Source organism: Canis lupus, chromosome 8 (assembly GCF_048164855.1).
Source record: "Canis lupus baileyi chromosome 8, mCanLup2.hap1, whole genome shotgun sequence".
NCBI classification, from domain to species: Eukaryota; Metazoa; Chordata; class Mammalia; order Carnivora; family Canidae; genus Canis; species Canis lupus.
This window is the reverse complement of record NC_132845.1, coordinates 52,618,777-52,639,297: the sequence shown is the minus strand read 5'-3', so window position 1 is coordinate 52,639,297 and position 20,521 is coordinate 52,618,777. Positions and strand designations below refer to the sequence as shown.

General features: G+C 44.4%; 1 protein-coding gene across 1 annotated transcript; it reads left to right on the top strand.

Annotated features, from left to right (window-relative positions):
• Window positions 1–3,092: 3,092 nt before the first annotated feature.
• Window positions 3,093–19,209, top strand: GP2 (glycoprotein 2). Its single transcript, XM_072835998.1, has 11 exons — window positions 3,093–3,253; window positions 4,468–4,597; window positions 7,286–7,672; window positions 8,540–8,650; window positions 10,800–11,011; window positions 11,493–11,641; window positions 12,819–13,064; window positions 13,939–14,101; window positions 14,945–15,029; window positions 16,272–16,316; window positions 18,676–19,209. Exons 2-11 carry the CDS (start codon window positions 4,495–4,497, stop codon window positions 18,732–18,734), a joined length of 1,560 nt encoding a protein of 519 aa, XP_072692099.1. The 5' UTR covers window positions 3,093–3,253; window positions 4,468–4,494; the 3' UTR covers window positions 18,735–19,209.
• Window positions 19,210–20,521: the final 1,312 nt, after the last annotated feature.

Below are 20,521 nucleotides of genomic sequence, written 5' to 3'. Positions count from 1 at the left end.
CCACACGTGTGTATCAGCAAACAGGGATTATGGGGATGTGTATCTTGAGTTAAGGGACCTCACATGCAGACATATGGACATGCACCAAATCCCTATACCTGCTGCCTTTACATAAGAGCTTTATATAGGAGGACTTTGGGGTAGAGCCCAGGCCTGTCTATGGTCAATCCATGGTCAGTGGAGACTGGCTGAATTGTGTGCAGATTCACTTTGACTCAGGTACAACAGAACATGAAGAAAAAGAAAAGAAAAGAAAAATAAAAACGGGGCCAAAGGCAAGAGCCAGGGAAAAGAAAACACATTAGAATTAATCCCTTTATTCCTCTGTTCTTTTTCCTTTTCTTTAGTTTCTTGGTTTTTTATCAGGTATTAAGCTCAATATTCAATAGATATTTTAAGCATAAATTCAATGCTGAATAGGCACCAGGGAAATAGCAAGTAATCAAAACAGTGTCCTTGCTGGTAAAGAGCTTATGTTTAAAAGGGGGAAAACATTTAAACAATAATTATGTGAAATGTCAGGCACAAGCACTTTGGGGGGAAAAAATAAGGAACAGAGAATAGAGCTATGGGGATGTTATTTTATATAGGACAGTCAGGAAAAGTCTTTCTGATAAAAAGAAACTGAGAGAAGTAAGAGAACAAAGCAGGAGGATATCTGAGGAAGAGCATTACAGTTAAGTGTAAAGGCTCTGAGGCAGGATCTTGTGTCTTCCCCAAAAGGTTTCATTAAGACTTGGACAGCCATAAGTTTTGAAGCATTACTCACAGGAGAGGCTCTGAAGCATGTATGTTATGTTTTTTCCTCCTTTGATTTACCCAACAAGCACTTACTAGGTGCTGGTTAGAACTGCAAAGACAGGATCCCTGTCCATAAAGGTCTTACAGCCTTCAGAGGGAGACAGATAATAGTGGTAATTGAGTGGGATTGGAATCAGCCCATAGAGGCATAGGAGAAGAGAAAAGAAGCACCAGAAAGCCTACAGTGCTCAGGAAAGTCTTCCTGGGAGAGATGGACCTAAATATGTAGGAGGCCAGGCATAGTATGATTTAGGCAGAAGGAATAGCAAACATGTAAAAGTCAGGAGGTGGGGAAGAGTTCAGAGAGCCACAGATTGGCTGGAATATAGAATCTGGTGGGGAGAATCTATAGATGACGTAGGAGCTGTGGCCAGTGGTCAGATCCCAGGAGTGGGGGGTAATGCTGAGAGGTGATGTTATGGCATCTGGCTGCAGGAGAGGTAACAGAATCAAAGGAGGCAAGAATGAAAGCAAGGAGCTCCACTAGGCACCCGTTAAAGCCACCCTCATAAGGTGAAGGTGGCCTGAACTAGGGTTTGGGAAATGGGGCTAAAGAAGGAAAGATAGATTCAAGAAATATTTGAAAAGTGAGTAACAAGTTGTGGTGATTACTGGAAGTGTGAGGGAAGAAGGAGCCACATTTCCAGCTTGGGCGACCAGGTACATACCAGTACCATAGGTTAAGATAGACGATGCTATTTAAAGGGGAGAGATTTAGGGAATGGATGAGTTCAGATTTGGGTCTGCTGCATCTTGGCCCAAGAAGACAGGTCCAGCAGGCAGTTGGGCAGATGGATCTGATATTCAAGGGGGGTGGTCAGGGATAAAGATACAGATTTGAAACTCACCAGCCTGTAAAGGATACTAGAAACCAGGAGATAACTTGACACCTTCCAGTGACAGTATATGGAATGATAAGAAAAATAGGACCTACTAGCATTCTTAAGGACATCTGAAAGAAGAGGATAATGACAGAGCAAGAGTGTCCAAATCAAGGAAACATTGGCACAGCAGAGACAGGGAGATGCAGAGTGCCTGGAGGACGTAGCAAAAAATGTACTAAGGGGCCAGAAAAAAATACCTTAAGATCTGGCCTTAACAGGGCAGCTCTAGTGGCATGGTTCAGATTGGAATGGAGTAGTTGGAAGAGGGATGGAGGAACTGTTTTGTGGGACCAGATGAATTATGGAATCCTGCATTTTCGGTGGTTATAAGTTCCACATTTAGGGGATTTTTCTCCAAATGTACTAGGAGTAGAGAAGGTGGCTTGTAGCACCTTTTCTTTGCCCGGGTTGGGGTTTTGCTGGGAGGTGTGACCAATGCCAAGACCTCTGTGCTCCCTGCCTTCAGTAGCCTCAGCTCCTTAAAGAGTCTCACAGAAACACAGAACAGGCAGTGACCACTTGTTCTGCAAAAGCTTCGACTTCTTTATTGATGTCCAGATACCATGCTACGGAAGCCAGGTCTAAGCCTGACAGTTCTTTTTTATTTATTTATTTATTTATTTTTTTATTGGTGTTCAATTTACTAACATACAGAATAACACCCAGTGCCCGTCACCCATTCACTCCCACCCCCCGCCCTCCTCCCCTTCTACCACCCCTAGTTCGTTTCCCAGAGTTAGCAGGCTTTACGTTCTGTCTCCCTTTCTGATATTTCCCACACATTTCTTCTCCCTTCCCTTATTTTCCCTTTCACTATTATTTATATTCCCCAAATGAATGAGAAAATATAATGTTTGTCCTTCTCCGACTGACTTACTTCACTCAGCATAAGCCTGACAGTTCTAAGTCCAAGATTTATGGCTTCCTCTCTGTTCCATACCTTCCAATCTCTAGGGTAGCCCACATATTAGGAGGGATTGGAGGAGAGGTGATGCTGACTCTTAGTTTGTCTGTCCTCTGGTATAACTCCATGATTCACCAAGCTGGCCCTTCCCAGACTCCTCAACACTGAGTATCTGAAGGTGGGTAGAGTCTATGGGTCAAATATAGGAAACACCATCCCCCGCTTCTTTATTTATTCCCTTGCTCTAACTAGCCGCAAGTGGAGTGGCATCCAGACAGAAGCAGAAGTGTTCTAAGGTGATTAGCTAAGAACACAAGGTACAATTGGAAATCTATTGTGCAAACAAGTGCCTGTTTGATTTCTTTCACTTCCCTTTGGGTATTAAGCTCCCTTTTGATCAGTGTTTGGTTTCTGGTAATAAATATGGCACCAGTTTCATTGGTTTGTGGAAGGAGACATTCTTCTGCTATTTTCTGTAGTAAATCACTTATCTTACCTACGCCCAACAAGACCAATGTATACCTACCTGGAAGATTAATTCCAGTCCTACCTGGGCACCAATCATGGAGAGCCACGTAGGTGGGAAATTGCAATAAAAGTATGGTACACAGCAGGCTTTCCCATGGCTGACCAGAGGAGGACAGCTCTGTGTTTGTACCCCCAGGTAAGTCCTACTTCAAGCCCCAGCAGACTTTCTTCCGATCTTGGGGGGCTCCCCCACCACCCTTGACTCACTGGATGTGCTAGGGTTGTTTGTTTCTGGAAACTTTCAGAAGAGCTTTCAGCCCGGTCAGGTGCTCTAGATGTCGTCTGTGCCCAGCTTAACCATGGTTCCAACTACCTGCTGGCTATTCCAGGTCTAAAGATCCCCCCTCAGCCTGTCCCTCCTCCAGGAACGTAGGCCCCTACTTGGGATCTCATCCCTAGGAATTACCAGTCCTGGGTGCTCTCTAGTAACATATTCATGATATCCGCTCCAGAAACATATAGATCTCTAGCTTCAACCTGAGTCTTCCAGAGGCTTTAAGAAGTCATCAAAGATCTGCTCATTGGAGGAAAGTTTCCCTGAAGAGGGAGTGTTACTAATTAGTGTTGACAGGCTCTTCATAGCTCCTTGTTTCTGTCTACCCCACCTCCCATGTACTTACTCATTTATTGCTCAGACCTTTATTGAGCACCCCATATGTGCCAAACGCCATGCTAGGAGCAAGCAATGTGGACTAGCCTGACATGGTCCTACCCTTACAGGAAATCTGTATGCATTATAGGCATTTCAGGAGTCTCTTAAGGCAGTGCCCAAGACACCGGAACTAAGAAAGCAGCTGTTACTTTTGTCTGTAGATACTCATAGCATTCCATCCAGTCTCCCAGAGCCTCTACCTATGCTTGAGTAGGAGCCAACCTGAGGCCTTCTAGGATGTTCTTCAGTACCAACTTTGCCTTTGGTTTTCTTGCTATCAACCTCATCCCCTTGGCAAGCCTCCTACTGTCGTTATCCCACCTCCTCTCTGCAAGTCACACCTGCTTTAAAACTATATGGCCCTTCATGGAAGAAGTCATGGGTCTGCTTCTGGGAACATGGGCTTGTGGCCTTAAGCAAGCTGTTTCACTTCCAGCATAGTGCCTGCATGTAGGAGGAGCTCAGTAAATATTTCTGGGATTAATATGCTCTGAGTCCAATATCCTTCTTCATCCATAAATGGGAGCAAGAATGGTACCTTCCCTGGTGGGTGGTTCAGAGCCTTAAATGAGCTAACATATGCGAGGGGTTGAGTATAAATCATGGTGCTGAATTGATGTGAATTCCCATCTTAGCCTTATACCCAGAGAAATAACCTCTGTCACCCTGATGGTATTTGAGTCTTTCTCTTCCCCTAGCTGCATGGAGAATCTGCACGCTGCTGAATGACCTGCATGCCTCAACTTATGGAAAAGATGGTGGGCTCTTATGTCTTGTGGCTGGCCTTGGCTTCCTGCATTCTGACCCTGGCATCTCCAGAACAGCAAGGTGTGTGCTCTGCTCACCTGGCATCTCAGATGCTCTGTAATACCTGGGGAGAGGGGGAGCACAGGGAAGGTAGTTCAGGGTCAGTGAAGGGGACAGGGACATGTCTAAAGCAAAGACTCAGCAGCTAGAAGTCAAGAGGAGCAAGATGAGGGAAAATAGAATGCAGCCATAATCTCTTAAAGAACCAAATCAGAAATCTCCCCCCTCAAGGACCATGGAACCAGTTAACATAACTTCCCATGCCCAGATATGTGGAGCTCAGAGAGCCCAGATTCATGGAGACATGAATCACCTAGTCACTCTGTGCCCTTGCTTTGTCAAGCACCTTCTCCTTCCTCTGAATGTTTGCTTATCTATAAAAAGAAAGGACTAGAGGTAGTGATCTCTTGGTGGTCCTTTCAAAGATCTGTGGACAGGGCATCTCAGATGCTTGTAGAAAGGGTCTTCAGGCTCAACACCAGGCTGAAATTTCTGCCTAAGTCACCTGTGGAGGGGGTGGTGGGGCGGGGAAGGATGGTATGTGGGAAGTAATCCAAGAACAGCAGTGACTCCTTTTCTTAAAACAAGCATATAGATAAGCAAGGCTTGAAAATCTCCTTTTCTAAAAAGTCCCTCTGACGTGTATTACAAGAATGTGATCCTGTGTCTATATTTGTCCATAATTCAGGCTCTTACACTGAGAGCCTGAATTCAGTAAATCAAAACTGGAGAAGAGAATCAGCCCGAACTCCTACTAGGCCTCAGATGCTGTGTTTTGCATTTTACACTTATTATCTCATTTAATCCTCTAGCAATGCCTTAGGACTTTATGTCCCCAAAATGTGGGACACCTCCTGAGAGGACTACAGTGGTGTATGACAAGCTCTTAAAGAATTTTTTGATGGCTGTGCATATTTTTTTCATGTATATTAAGAGTATCTAACTAGTACATCGTACCTATGGTATCACAGATATTATTCCATAAGATGAAACAAATTTATAGAGAATCATTGAAAGAAACATATTAAGTAGATAATTGGAGAGGGGGACACAGATATGGCAAACATTGTGACTCAAGGCATAGGAAAGGAGTTTAGAAACCACCAGCCTGCAGGTGTTATGTTGCAGATGAATCTCAGGGGAGTTGAACCACCTGTCAAGGTCATCCAGCCAGCAGGTGTGGAGCTGGATTTAAACTCTGACTGGCCAGCCCACCCCTTGACCTCTCAGCCTCCTCACACAACATAGTTCCTGAATCTGTTAGAAACCATGAGATCAGGACACCTGAATGGCTCAGTTGGTTGCACATCTGCCTTCCCAGGTCCTGGGATCAAGGCCTGAGCTGGGCTCTCTGCTCAGCGGAGAGTCTGCTTCTCCCTCTCCCTCTATCCTCCCCTTAACTCATGCCCTCTCTTTCTCTTTCAAATAAATAAATAAAATCTTAAAAAAGAAAGAAAGAAAGAAAAAAAGCCCATGAGATCAAGGGCTCCTAGGTGGCTTAGTCAGTTAAGGTTGAATTCTTTATTTCAGCTCAGGTCATGATCTCAGAGTGGTGGGACTGAACCCCACATCAGGCTCTGTGCTCAGCAGGGAGTCTGCTTGGGATTCTCTCCTTTTCTCTCTCCCTCTGTCCCTCTCCTCTCTCTGTCTAAAAAATAAATAAATAAACCTAAAAAACAAAAACATGAGATCAGCAAATTAGAAATTGTCCTGTTAGAGCAGTGGTTCTCCATTGGAGGTGATTTGGACAATGTCTGGAGACAACTTCCAGGAGGAAGGAACTACTGGAATCTAGCAAGAAGAGTCCAGGAAAGCTACATCCAACAATGCACAGGACAGTCCCCCATAACACAGAATCATCCAACGCCAAACATCAGTAGTGCTGAGCTTGAGGAATCTTGTGTTAGATCTATATCTATTAATAATGGAAAAATGTCTATGATATAGTAAGTAAAATATGTAAATGGGGAAAAAAGCTGTACAGCTTTAAACCCACTTTAAAAACCCTATATTTTAAACATATGCATAGAAAGTCTGAAGACTGTACAGCAAATTTATGGTTACTTCTGGAAATAGAATGGGCTTATGACAACTTTCATTTCTACTTTATTCATTTTAATGACATTTGAAGTTTTTCCAGTGAGCCCATATTACATTTATAATACATTGGTCAGAGAGGACCACAGTGTACAGTTGCACAGGGGAGCACCGCACAACTCTAGAGCCAGGGAGAGGGCACCAAGCTCAATAAGGATGCCCCTTGGAATTGTGCAGCGTGAAGACCTTGGTGTTCTTAATGCCTATAAAATACCATAAAAAGTCCTCATATTATTCTGACTCTAAGGTGATGAAGGCTGGTGATGGTTAATGAATAGGTTGTTTGCCTCATGTCCTCATTAGGGTCCTTAAGCACATTCAAAATTCAAAACAGAGAGTGTGTGTCGGTGCCTCATTGTCTCAGTCGGTTAAGTGTCTGACTCTTGATTTGGGCTCAGGTCATGATCTCAGGGTCATGAGATTGAGCCCCATGTTGGGCTCCATACTAAGCATAGAGACTGCTTGAGATTCTCTCTCCTGCCTGCTCTCCCTCTCTAAAACAAAACAAAACAAAACAAAACAAAACAAAAACAATAGAGTGTGTGTGTGGAGGGGGGGGGATTGAAATCCCATGGACTTTGAGGATGCTCAGTAAACACTGTTGCTTTCCAGGTAACAGAAACCTCATCAACACTCGTTCCTATGACCCCTGCCAGAATTACACCCTCCTGGATGAACCCTCACGAAGCACAGAGAACACAGAAGGGAGCCAAGTGTGTGACAAGGACAAGCATGGCTGGTACCGCTTTGTGGGAGATGGAGGAGTGAGGATGCCCGAGACCTGCGTCCCAATGTACCGATGCCAGACAGATGCTCCCCTGTGGCTGAACGGGACCCACCCCACCCTTGCGGAGGGCATTGTTAACCGTACTGCTTGTGCCCACTGGAGCGGCAACTGCTGTCTCTGGAAGACTGTGGTGCAGGTGAAGGCCTGCCCGGGCGAGTTCCACGTGTACCGGCTGGAGGGCACCCCCAAGTGTAGTCTGAGGTACTGCACAGGTGAGCTGCAGAGAGCTGGAGGCAGCTGTGGGGTGGGGCTACCTGTAGTTGGGCCCAGACATCAGCAGTGAGTGGAGAGCAGACCAGGAGACTAAGCAGGACAGCCTCGATTCAGCTCCTGCCTGTTAGGGCCCAGTGGGGATGTCACCCAAGGTTGCCAGGCTTTCCAGCATTTCAAGGAAAGCCAGAAACTCAGAGTTGAGGGCCAAATCTCCTGAAAGATAGATCTTCTATGTGTAGCCTAATATGAAGAACTGAGGCTCATTCAGATTTATATTTCATTTGGGCAGCTTAATTTACCTCTCTGAGCTTTTTCTGATCTGTAAAAATGGATGACGGCAAAAGTAACAGCCAAAGCACAGTGTCCTCACTCCCATCCAAAGTGCTTTAGATTATAACTCACTTAATCTTCTCACCAGCCTCATGAGATATAGGTACAAAATAACTACACCTGATGAGAGGTCTAGCGCACCGAGAGGTTAAGCAGCTCTCCCAGTGTCACAGAGCAAGAACATGATAGAGCTGGGATTTGAACCCAGACACTCTAGTTCCACAATCTATATACTTAACCATTATGCTACCCAGTTTCATACTATTACCATGAAAATTGAATGAGCTAATTTGTGAAAGGTACTCATAATAGTGTCTGCCACATTGTAACCATTAGGATGGCAGCCTCTGGGTTCTCATTTCACTGGATTGGGAATCAGAAAATCTGAGTTTGAGGTTTGACCCTTCCATTACATACTTATTGTACATCCTTGGGCAGGACTTCTGTACCCTGGTAGAATGACAGAGTTGGCCTTAGTGGCCTCAGATCACACTGCTCTGCATTCTGATCTTCTTCCTCTGTGCTTTACTCCCCAGACGCCTCCACTGCTACAGACAAGTGTAAGAACCTCTGCCGCCCGGAAGAGGCCTGTAGCTTTCTCAATGGCACCTGGGACTGTTTCTGCAGATCGGACCTCAACAGCTCTGGTGAGTGGCTCAGTGGGACTGGACAGTAGGAACAATGCTGGTCTGAGTGGGCAAGACAGCAGAGAGGGAGTTTCAGAGGGTGAGGACAAGAGGTGGACTAGAGTCATTGGGGATAGAACTGAGGTCAGGGAATAAAGGTTCTCAAAGCCATTTGCAAGGATAGGAGAGCAGGAATGGGAAAAATTTCCAGGTCAGTCTTTGGATCACAGGTTCAGGAAGCAGCTCTGGCACGGATGAGCTTGACCATGAGGGCCAGGTGAGTACTCTGCAAATGTGGGAGCTTCATTCAAATAGCTGCAGAATCTACATGTGATGGACACGGGCAGACTCCTGTGCCAGTTCTGGATTTGTGACATAGTAGCTCTCTGGGGCCTGGGAAGACGCCTATACTCTCTGAGCCTTAATGTCCTCATCTGCAAAATGGGAATAAGATAATAGTAAAAATAACCACCATAAAGAGCAATTACAAAAATTAAATCAGAGTTGTCCAATTGGGTGGGCTGGGAAGATGATGAGGTTCTTGTTCCAGGAGGTAAGCAAGGAGTCAGGAGGCAGATGACTCATGGGTAGAGATGCCATAAACAAGCCCTAAGCCCTGGATGGGGGTTGGATGAGTTTCCCATTAAGATTATTTCATTCCCTCCTAGGAGTCTAATGAGGGCCTTTGACTCTTGTCATTGGCATAAGCATGCACAGCACACTCCCAGTCCCTGTGGAAGAGAAGGTGTCCTAGATAGTGAGCCAAGAACAAGCATATGCTTGGAAAACTGGGCTGTAGTGTCGACCAGGTAGTGCTTGGGTGTGCCTGGCAAGAGTGGAGTGGGGCAAGAAACTATAAGGAAACAACCTTGCTCTCCATGAAGGCTCTCTCTGCTCACTGAGTGAGCAAGCCCCCAGACACTCTGTTGTTTCCAAGATTTTGGGCCATCACAGAATCAGATGTTGGACTTCAAGGATGCCCTCCTTATACCTGGAGACTCCAAGGGTGTCCTTAGCAGGTCCTCTCAGCTGATTGAGTGGGCAGGTGATCTGCCTCAAGTCTTCATTGGTGGCTACTCAGCAAGTCTCCATTGCTTCTGGGCACAACCCCATTGAGATCTGGCTTTTGCTTACTTCTCCATCTCTCACACTCCACCCCCACCCATTCTAAGTTCCTATACACCTGAGCTCTGCATCTCTGTAAACACACATCCTCTCTCCCATCACCATGCTTTTGCCTCTGCTGTTCCCTTAGGCAGGGGTGCCCTCTCTTGCACCTGCAAAACTCCTTCCACTGAACCAAGTTCCAGCCCTCCGTGAATTCTTCCCTGACTTAGCTGACAGACTTAGATATGCCTTCTTGTGTTTCCCTCTGCACCTAGAATATACTTCAGTTAGTACTTTAATCATATAGCATCTTAATAAGCTACTGATATGTTGGTTCCTACACAAGACCAAGGACTCCTCATGGGTTGGGCCCATGTTTTCTTTATTTTTGTGTTGAATGTGCATTGCACATCCAGAAGGTGGTTACTAAAAGTATTTGAATGAAAGCATTCATGAATCCAATCAAATTGATATTTCTCTTAGTTTACTTAATCTCCCCTATGAGAATTTTAGCTCCATAAATAAGGGTAGGGATTGTGTCAGTTTTGACAAACACTGTATTCCCAGTACCTAGAGCAGTGAAAATTGTAAATGCCCAAGAAGTATCTGTTGAATAAATGTTGAATGAATGAATGAATGAATGAATGGAATGAATTAGTGAATGAATGAACAAATGAAATACAATGGCCCTGAACCTGGTCATATGTGCTGACTTCACAAAGCCAGAGAGTCAGAGTAGTATATATCTACCTTTGATTCTAGTCTGGAATACAGGATAGTCCTACTTCTCTAGAGACCCCAATCCCCAAAGACCCTAATCCCGGGTTCCCAAGACCTCCCCACGCCTAAACACAGGATGCTTAGAAATCTTGAACTAGGGGATTTTTTTTGCCAACCTCATCTACCACAAGCCTAAGTGTGAATCTTACATGGGTCCCAGGCCCCAACTAGTCTATCCAACTCCCCAGTGGGTATGATGGCATTTGTAAAGGGCGGAATGTGGGCTCTGCCCACTGCTTCCAAAGCCCTGTCCACTCCACCTATCTCCTTCTCAACTTTCCAGATGTCCACAGTTTGCAGCCTCGGCTGAACTGCGGGGCCAAGGAGATCCAGGTGTCACTGGACAAGTGTCAGCTGGGAGGCCTGGGTTTTGGGGACGAGGTCATCGCCTACCTGCGAGACTGGAACTGCAGCAATATGATGCAAAGAGAGGAGAGAAACTGGATATCTGTGACCAGCCCTACCCAGGCGAGGGCCTGTGGAAACATTCTGGAGGTGAATGGTGTTTATACCATTGTTGCCAAAGGGTGGGAGTTGGGCTATGAAACTCATTTAAGTAGCTGTGAGAACTTAGACAAGTCACTGACCCTCTCTGGGCTTCTAGTAGTATCTGAGATTACACATGCTGGTTCATGTAAAGAGCTTAGAACAGGTTTGCTACTTGAGCTCAATAAATGTAAGCTACCATTATGATTATTTTAATTAGGGGTGATGTGGGAGAGGTCGACATGGGAGCAAGCATGGTGGTTGCTGATTCTCTCCAAAGGCCAAAAATTATTGTTTTAATTTTTGATCTGGGATTCTCACTCCCCTTCCCATAAAGCGTCAGAGCCTGACGGGTGGGGGTGCTTCCTGGAGATCAGAAGGCAGGGTGGCAGCATAATTGAGAGCATTAACCTTGCTGTCAGGCAAGCCTGAGTTCTAGATACATCTACACACACATAAACATATATGTGGTCTTGTTTTCATGCCAAAGAGAAATGGAACCCATGCCATCTACAAAAACACCCTCTCCTTGGCCAATGAATTCATCATCAGAGACACCATCCTCAACATCAATTTCCAGTGTGCCTACCCACTGGACATGAAAGTCAGCCTCCAAACTGCCCTGCATCCCATTGTAAGGTATGGCACTGATCCTTAACCTTTGATCCATAACCTTGGCACTGATCACATTCACTTCAAGCACAACTTAAGATGTCCTCAGAATGCTGCCTACCTCCTTCAGGAACTCGCACTCTTCCCATTATTCATTCTGCAAATATTTGTTGATCATAGATTAATGTTCAGCATGCGCAAGGCAGACATAGAATATTTTGTGGCTATTAAAGATTATTGTTATGAAGCAATGCAGCAACATGAAATAATGTTAATTAAATATGCTAAGGAACAAAAACATACCACGGTTTCATTTATCTTGAGGAAGAAAGGAATTAAGGAACTAATTACAACAATAATTATTTACAAGTGAGGTGAATGCAATGTGGGAGAAGCACTGGGTGCTATGGGATCGGGGAGCAAGGGTCCCTGATCTAATCTTGGTGGTGTGGGGATGGTGGGACAGGAAGGCATCCCTGCACATGGGTGATTGAAGCTGGGATCAGCTTTGACTGGATAAACAGCAGCCCCAATTCACTAGAAATAGAACCAAGTAGCAATTTGGTTGGGAGTCCACTTGGGAAGATGGTTGGTCACTGCTATCTCACTGTGCCTGGAATGAGGCCCCTGTGGAATGGGTTCCTCAGCATTCCTAGACTTGCTGGGGGACATTCTGAGGGTGTCAGAACTCCAGGGTGCCCTTCCCATCCCCTCATTGCCTCCTGGGCTCACAGAGAGGCAGGATTCTTAGGACTAGAAATTTTCTAGTTCAATGGTTTTCAGACTGTATTGTGTTCGGGCCCCAAGTTTCATAATAGATAAAAATTAAAGCCATTCCTCTTTTAAAATGGATATTTCACTGGATGATTCACTGGTGGAGTTCTGCTGCTAAAATGATGAACCCACAAGACTGATCCCATTGTACAGAGGGGAAGACAAAGGCAAGCACTAGGCAGTTATTTTTGAGTGAAGGAGATAGCAGTCCCTGTGAGGCAGGGAGAACTGGTGGAGATCCAGAGACACACTCATCTACTTATCAAGTTTAGTGCCTAAGAGATACTAAATGCTTGATTTAACTGAGTGTTTGAAGACTTCCTTTAGGAATCAAAGATATGCATGCCTTCACTTCATAGCCTCACACAAGTGCAGGGATGGATTTATTTTGTTCTCACTGGTAACACTCTTATGGCTTTCCTGTTCTCAGTTCTCTGAACATCAGTGTGGATGGGGAAGGAGAGTTCACTGTCAGGATGGCCTTGTTCCAAGACCAGAGCTACATATCTCCTTATGAAGGGGCTGCAGCTGTGCTGGCTGTCGAATCCATGCTCTATGTGGGTGCCATCTTGGAGAAAGGGGACACCTCCCGGTTTAACCTATTGTTGAGGAACTGCTATGCCACACCTACTAAAGACAAGACTGACCCTGTGAAATATTTCATCATCAGAAACAGGTAAGGGGCAACCCTGTGTTATCTTTTGGCCTGAATAAGGTTTTGCAGGGGAGAATGTTCCCTTGGCCCTGCCTGGAAGTTATGTAAATTGGCTTACCTCTTTTGGAAAATAATCTGGAATTACATATCATGACTGTACCTTTGACCTAGGAATATCACTCCTGAAATTTTAGCCTAAAGCTTTAAAGTAGGTCAGCAAGATAAAGAAATGCCAATTATTTTTCATTTCAGTATGCTTTAAAACTTTGGCAATAGGTTCATAGTTCAAAAATAGGAATCCATTAAGTAATGATGGGCTATTATATAGATATTAACAGTGACTAATCAATGTGAAAATGGCATGGCAGGTGTTATGGGACAAAATATCATTGAAATGATTAACTGGCAAAAATAAAGGAAACATACATATGTATAGATCATGATTCAAACCATGGTAACAATACTAGCTAATATTTATCATTGAGTTTAGCTATGTGTCAAGCACTGTGTCACTAAATGCTCACATCAACCCCAGGAAGTATGGATTACTGTCTGTATAGACAAGAAAAGTAATGCTCAGGCAGGTTAAGTCATCTGCTCATGATCACTTAGCTAGAAAGTGGGTCTGGCTCGAAGCAGTCAGTTTGAAGCAGTCAGTTTCACCTCAGAGTCTGTGCCCCACAAAACTGAAACCACGTGAGCTGATAAATAAATGTCTTGAATGAAACCCAGAGGAATAAAAGTCTATCTATGTCAGGATGGAGGGAATTGGGGGAACTCTTTAATTCTCTGTGATAATGTTTTTATACTGGATACAGATTAAAGATATAGCCAAGGGCCTCAGGTCCCTTGAGCTGTTCTCAAAGTTAGCCCCTTGCCCCTGTCACCTTCCCAGCTGCCCAAATCAATATGATTCCACCATCCATGTGGAGGAGAATGGGGTGTCCTCAGAAAGCCGGTTCTCAGTTCAGATGTTCATGTTTGCTGGAAATTATGACCTAGTGTTCCTGCATTGTGAGATTCATCTCTGCGATTCCCTTAATGAACAGTGCCAGCCGGTGAGTATCTCTTTGGAGTGAACTATTCAGAGCTTCACTTGGGGCCTGTTACCTGGTAGGCTCTTCATATATATTTACTGGAATTAGAGACAGATGGAAAGAAGGAACGAAGGGGAGGAAGGAGGGAAGGGTGAATGGATGGACACTCAACCTCCGAAAAGCCTGTGTGTATGCAATTGTTGTGTCCCCAGGAAGCAGATCAGATGAAGAAGCCTGCCCACTAGGTTTCCTTGGCATAAGATATATTTTGTATGATTTCATGATAGTTGACTTTTTAAGTGCTATTCCATGTCAGGAATTGCACTAAAACTTTCATATTCTTTATTTAATTAAATTCTCACAACAACCCTTTAAGTAGATTCTTTTATGACCTCATTGTACAGATGAGGAAACTGAACTTCAGAGAGATCTTTTGCCCAGGGCCAGCACAGCTAGAAAGCATCAGAGCTGAAAGGGAACTCCAGTATCCATGTTCTTAACCCCTGTTAGGTACTGCCTGCTAGTACTGGGCATTTGTTGAGTGCTTACTATGTGCCTGGGTATTGCAGACATGCACATTTTAACAGGAAGGTACCGTTTAATAGTAATAGAGAGGTTAAGTCATTAGCTCCAAATTGGACAGCTAGAAGAGGGTGGAGATGAGATTCAAACCCATGTTTGCTTGACATGATAGTGAGAATTCTCTAGATTGAGAAAACCACAGCCTCAGAGTCAAGGCCACACGGTGGGTAGGATCCCATTCTTGGGCCAGATTCTTGTCCCATTGCAGGGACAGCTGGGATAGGAACATCCCAGGGATAGGACTCTAAATTTTGATATAATGAGATTTCTCTGTCTTCACAGTCTTGCTCGAGAAGTCAACAGCGTAGTGAAATAGTGGCTATCAACCCAGCTCGGGTTCTAGATTTGGGACCCATCACTCGGAGAAGTAAGTGGCCAACTTCTGGTGAGAGGACAAGCTGGCCGGTTAAGTGCTGACAATTAACCACAGATGCCTGGGGTCACCATTGTAACAACCTAGAGCCTTTTCTGCCTCCTCACTGCAGCCCCTACAAGTGAATCTATCTTTCCATGAGGTGCTTTGGGTAATAATAATAGCATTTGCCATTTTTGCTGAGCCTCCTATGTGCTGGAGACCAGGCTAAGCTCTAAGTATCCATCAACTCACTTCATTTTGCTGACTGAGTCTGTTTTCCAGGCAAGAAACTAAAGCTCAGAGAGATTAAGTGGCTCACCCCAAAATCACTCAGCTCATGAGCAGCTGGAGTTAGAACTGAACCCAGCTCAGATTGATTCCACAGCATATGTCCTTTCCCTTACTCCTCCTGCCAGGTCTCCTTACCTCAGCCTCTTTTGGGTAAAGGGGTAAAGTCTAGGTCCTAACTCAACTTTGTTTTCTAGCGAATGACTATGTTTTTCAAAATCTAGTTACAATATTCTGGGGCATGATGTAAAGGAAACTTTCTAACTGTCCCACAATTTTTTACCCATCCTACCCATGGGCCAGCATTACTTTCTGGTTTTTGTTCCTGCTGGAATGGAGGAGTCAAAAAACCCAGAGGAATTAAAGCAATTTTTTTTGTCCTAAAGAAACTGGGATGCAGTAATGTTAGTAACAACAACGACAGTAATAGTAATAACACATGTGGCTGGCACGGTACAAAAATTTATATACATCATCACATGGAATGCTCACAACATCCTAGGGAGGTAAGAACTATTTCCCAGGTGAGTAAACTGAGGCTGTCTTGTAAAGAAGGCTCTGCCTTCAGTTGTCCTACCTCTTTACTAAGCCTTCAACTTGGAGCTTCATGTGGTATCACGGGGTAATTGGAAGGTTAGGAACTTTCATTTGGAATCAGACAGATGAGGGTTCAAATCCCAGCTTTGCTATCTACAACAAGGTCAACTTGGCCTTGGTCAATTGAGCCTCAGTCTTCTCATCTGTTAAATGGACACAAATACTTTCCTCACAAATCTGCTGGAAGGACTAAATTTCAAAAGCATGAAATGTGCTTAGAGAGGAAACTGCTAAGTAACAGATGCCTCAACAGTGTGGGTGGCCAGGTCAATGACTGTGGTGGTCTGGGAGAACTTGGAGTAGCTATGACCACAGTGCCAGTCATGAGCACATGACTGAGGAAACCTTCACCTCTGCTCTTGCCCCCAGGTTCTGCATCTGTTGACATCACAGATGGAACCCCCAGCACTGCAGGTATATCATTTTCTCCTATCTCACTGCCCTCCCTCCCAACTCTCTCTTCTTCCTCAAGTCAGTGCACATTGATTTAGCCTGTGCTAGTGACTGTGGACCCTGAAATTAATCAGTCCCAAGTCTAGCTCTTGAGATGCTAATAGTCTAGTGCAGGGGCCAGTCATTTAACAACACTTATTGGGTGCCTACTGTGTGCTAGGCATTGTTTTAGATGCTGAAGATATAATAGTTAACAGGATATGCCAGGTGCCTGCCCTCATGGGGTTTATGTTATAGTGTGGGAAATAGGCAATAAAAAGCTAACAAGAAAATTTAGAAAGAAGAGTGTGATGTGATAGAAAGTTACCAGCATGAGTAATTGTGTCTAAAAACAGATAGTCATTTATTTTACTCACACATAAATGAAGTCCAGAGGCAAGAAATCCAGGTACCACAAGGTTGTCAAGAATCCAAGTTTTTTTAAGCTCTCTCCTCCACCTTCTTCATCTTCATGATCCAAGATGGCAGCCAGAGCTCCATTCTTCATATCTAGTCACCAGGTTGGAAGGAATATGGAAGAAGTTATAGAGTGTTAAGGAACATTCCTAGAAGATGACACCTTATACTTCCACTTACATCTCATTGGTCAGTGCTTAGTTACACCTGGCTACAAAGGAAGCTGGGAAATGTAATCTTTATTCTGGGTGGCCATGTCCTGAACCAATGTTTGATGGTTCTATTAATAAGATAGGAAGAAGGGCAGCCCCGGTGGCTTAGCGGTTTAGAGCTGCCTTTGGCCCAGGGTGTGATCCTGGAGACCTGGGATCGGGTCCCACGTTGGGCTCCCTGCATGGAGCCTGCTTCTCCCTCTGTCTGTGTCTCTGCCTCTGTGTGTGTGTGTGTGTGTGTGTGTGTGTCTTTCATGAATAAATAAATAGAATCTTAAAAAAAATAATATAGGAAGGAAAAATAAATATCAGAATGGGTCAATGGCAAGAAAAGTGTTCAGAGGAGGTGATATTTGAAAACAAAGAGAAAAAGGAGCCTATGTTTCATAATTACAAACTGATTGTCATACACTAATATTTCAGAAAATTATGATATTCTTCACTCCCTTCTAGGACATTAGCAAGTTCCTTTGAAGTTTGTGGGATGGAGAGATGTTATAACTTTGTAGTAGGGTGTGGAGGGGTGTATATACCTCTCCCAAACCCCCCTGGTACAAGGCAACTATCATTCAGAATCCACCCTTTACTATCACTGAGTATATGGTCATTTTCAGAGGAAATATGATTCCAACCCTCCCAGATCTTAGAGTCTAATTTTTCAAAACCAACATTTATATTGTGTTTACCATGTGCCAGGCACTGTTCTAAGTGCTTGATATGAATTTACTCACTTAAGCCTTACAAAAGTCCCATGAGGTAATAGCTACTTATGATATTTTAATTTTGCATACAGATAAACTCAGCCATAGTGAGGCTCAGTAACTTGTCTAGGCCTGCACAACTAGTTGTAGAGCTGGGATTCTTTTCTTCCTTTCTTTAAAATATGTTATTTATTTCAGAGAGACAGCATGAGCAAGGGGGAGGGGCAAAGGGAAAGGGAGAAGCAGACTCCCCACTGAGCAGGGAGCCAAACACTGGGCTCAATCCCAGGATCCCAGGATCATAACCTGAGGTGAAGGCAGACACTTAACCAACTGAGCCACCCAGAGGCCCCTAGAACTGGAATTCTAAACTAAGAAATCAGGACTCAGATTCTTTTTAACCTCTGTGTCGTTCTGCCTCTTTAGTATTAGTCAGCATAAGTAATGTTGGCTGCTGTGACAAACAATCCTCAACTTTCTGTGTTTTTACACAATAGTTTATTTCCCACTAAATCACTGGGGGATACAGTTCTGTGCTTTGCAGTCATTAGGAACTCAGGTTCTTACCTTCTGGTAACTTCTGGCAATTCCACTGTCCCCAGAAAGTCCTCTGCTGGATCCTTGGCATCTGGTCCCTAGATGGTGGATGAAAGATCATGGAAAATCATGTAGGAGGTTTTAAGGACCAGGTCTAGAAATGGTATATGTGATTTTTTACCCACATTCCACTGGCCAGATTCAATCACATGATCTCACCTACCTGCAAAGGATGCTAGGGAAAAAATTGGTTTCCAGTGTGCCCAAAGGAATATGAAAAAGTGTTTGATGGTTAGATAGCTTTGCATCTACCACATGACCCCTTTGTCACTTCCTAGGGGCTGTAACCTAGCACAGATATTAGGGGTATATTACTTTTCTTGTCCTTGTAAGTCAGAGGATAGAGAGGCTAGCTAGCATTGGCTGCTGAGTTCCAAAGCCCAACACTTGACAGGCATCTTTCTTGCATTTCAGGGTTCCTGGTGGCCTGGCCCATGCTTCTCCTGCCTATCCTCCTGGCTGAGCTGTTTTGAGACCTCAGCTGGGCATCTGGCCTTGAAGCTTGCATTCTTCCCTTTGGTGATGGCTTCCAGTCACCCATCGGCAATGCCAGTTCTCTCTCCAAATCATGGAAACCATCTTGGTGTTCATAGACTCCGGGCCAGGCTAGGTTTGGGGAAAGGGAAGAGCTTTGCCTTGTTCAACACACTCTGTGCTTTTATATTCCTCTTTCTTTCATGGTGGGGGGCCCTGTTGGCCTGTCTTGGCCTGACTTCTTCATTTATTACCAGGATCCTGGGGTCAGACTTGTTCCGTGCCTCTGTAGCTCCAGCCTTTACCAGAAATGTAGCATGTGTTATGTCTGTAATTCCAGGGAAGAGCGGCTGTGTCACTGGGTGGGGGAGGAGAAGGGGGATGAGCTTGTAAAAAAGGCACCTCCCATGCTTCCTTCCCAGGTACCCCTTGCTCTTACTCCTGATGAATTGAACAGACTGATCCTTGCTTTTACTTGTGTCCTCTGATGTATTTCCATCATGGTCTCAATAGTCACCATGGGAATAAGTTGTAAAGGGTCCACTTTTGGAAACTCTACTCCAGGGAAGACCGGTTCCCACTGTTCCCCTGTCCCCCTCCATACCATAGACATGCTTTGATATGCCTAGGACTAGGCCAAAACCTGCTGGAGGAACTGCTTGATTTGGATGCAGAGACACTGTCACTCTGGAGCACACCTCTAGCCATGAATAGAGTGGTGTGCTTGCTTGGAGTAAGCAAAAAGTCCCAGCAAAAAATGCTGTGTTGATCCTGCCATGGGGATCTAACAGCAGCACCTGGGGGATAAGTGAAGTCTCTTTCTGGAAACCCCTGATGGGCCCTCACAAAAAAACTCCACAAACATGCCATAAAGAGAGAATGCTTCTCCTTCCCATAGCTATACACAGGCCTCTCCAAGCTGGCCTTGGGGAAAATGATCAGATTAGGGCCAGGCCACAGGGGAGTGGAGCCTGTTTATCTGCCAGAAGGAAACGACTTTCCAAAGTGCTCTCATGTTCAGAGATAGCATGGTTGCAAGAAATAAAAACCCATTCCAATTAAATCAGGCAAAAGGATAATTAATTATAAGGATATAGGAGCAAAAAAAAAAAAAAAAATCCAAGAACAGAAGATACAACCTGGCTGTATGAGGAAAACCACCAGAAACCAAGGTTTGTCTGTTTTTCATATGTTGGTCGTCTTGAAACCACACAGCCTTTATATCTGCTTATTTTGGTGTGTCTTCTTTATTCTGAAACTAGCTCTTCCTCTTCACTCATCATGTCTTAATTAAATATGGATATTGCAGCTTCACCTCACTTTCTAATTCAGGGACCACAGAGACCAACTAGCACTTAGTATCCTACATCCAAATTGTACAAGAGGGAATGTGATTTCCCTGTTTGGGTCAAAGTGCTTCCCTTGCTGCAAATATCTGAGGCCAGGTGAGTGGTCTCATCTAGTGCAAACATAGCCAATGGGCCAACCTGAATTGGCAGGTTTTAAACACATGACAGTGTTTCTTGGACAGATACCCCAAAAGTCTACTATAATAGTGGTGTCTTAAGAAGAGAATTTCTTGGGAGAAATTGCTTCTTTTATCCCAGTAAGTCAGAGGATTCAGAGGTACTACATTTTTAAGGAAGAAGGTACACTGACATTGCACCTGAAAGAGAAGTCAGTGGCCCTAACATTTCCCTTCTTTGAGGCTTATCTTCTCCCTTCTATAGAATAAAGGAACTGGACTAGAACAAGATTTTCTAACATTTACAGTGGAGCCCTTTCT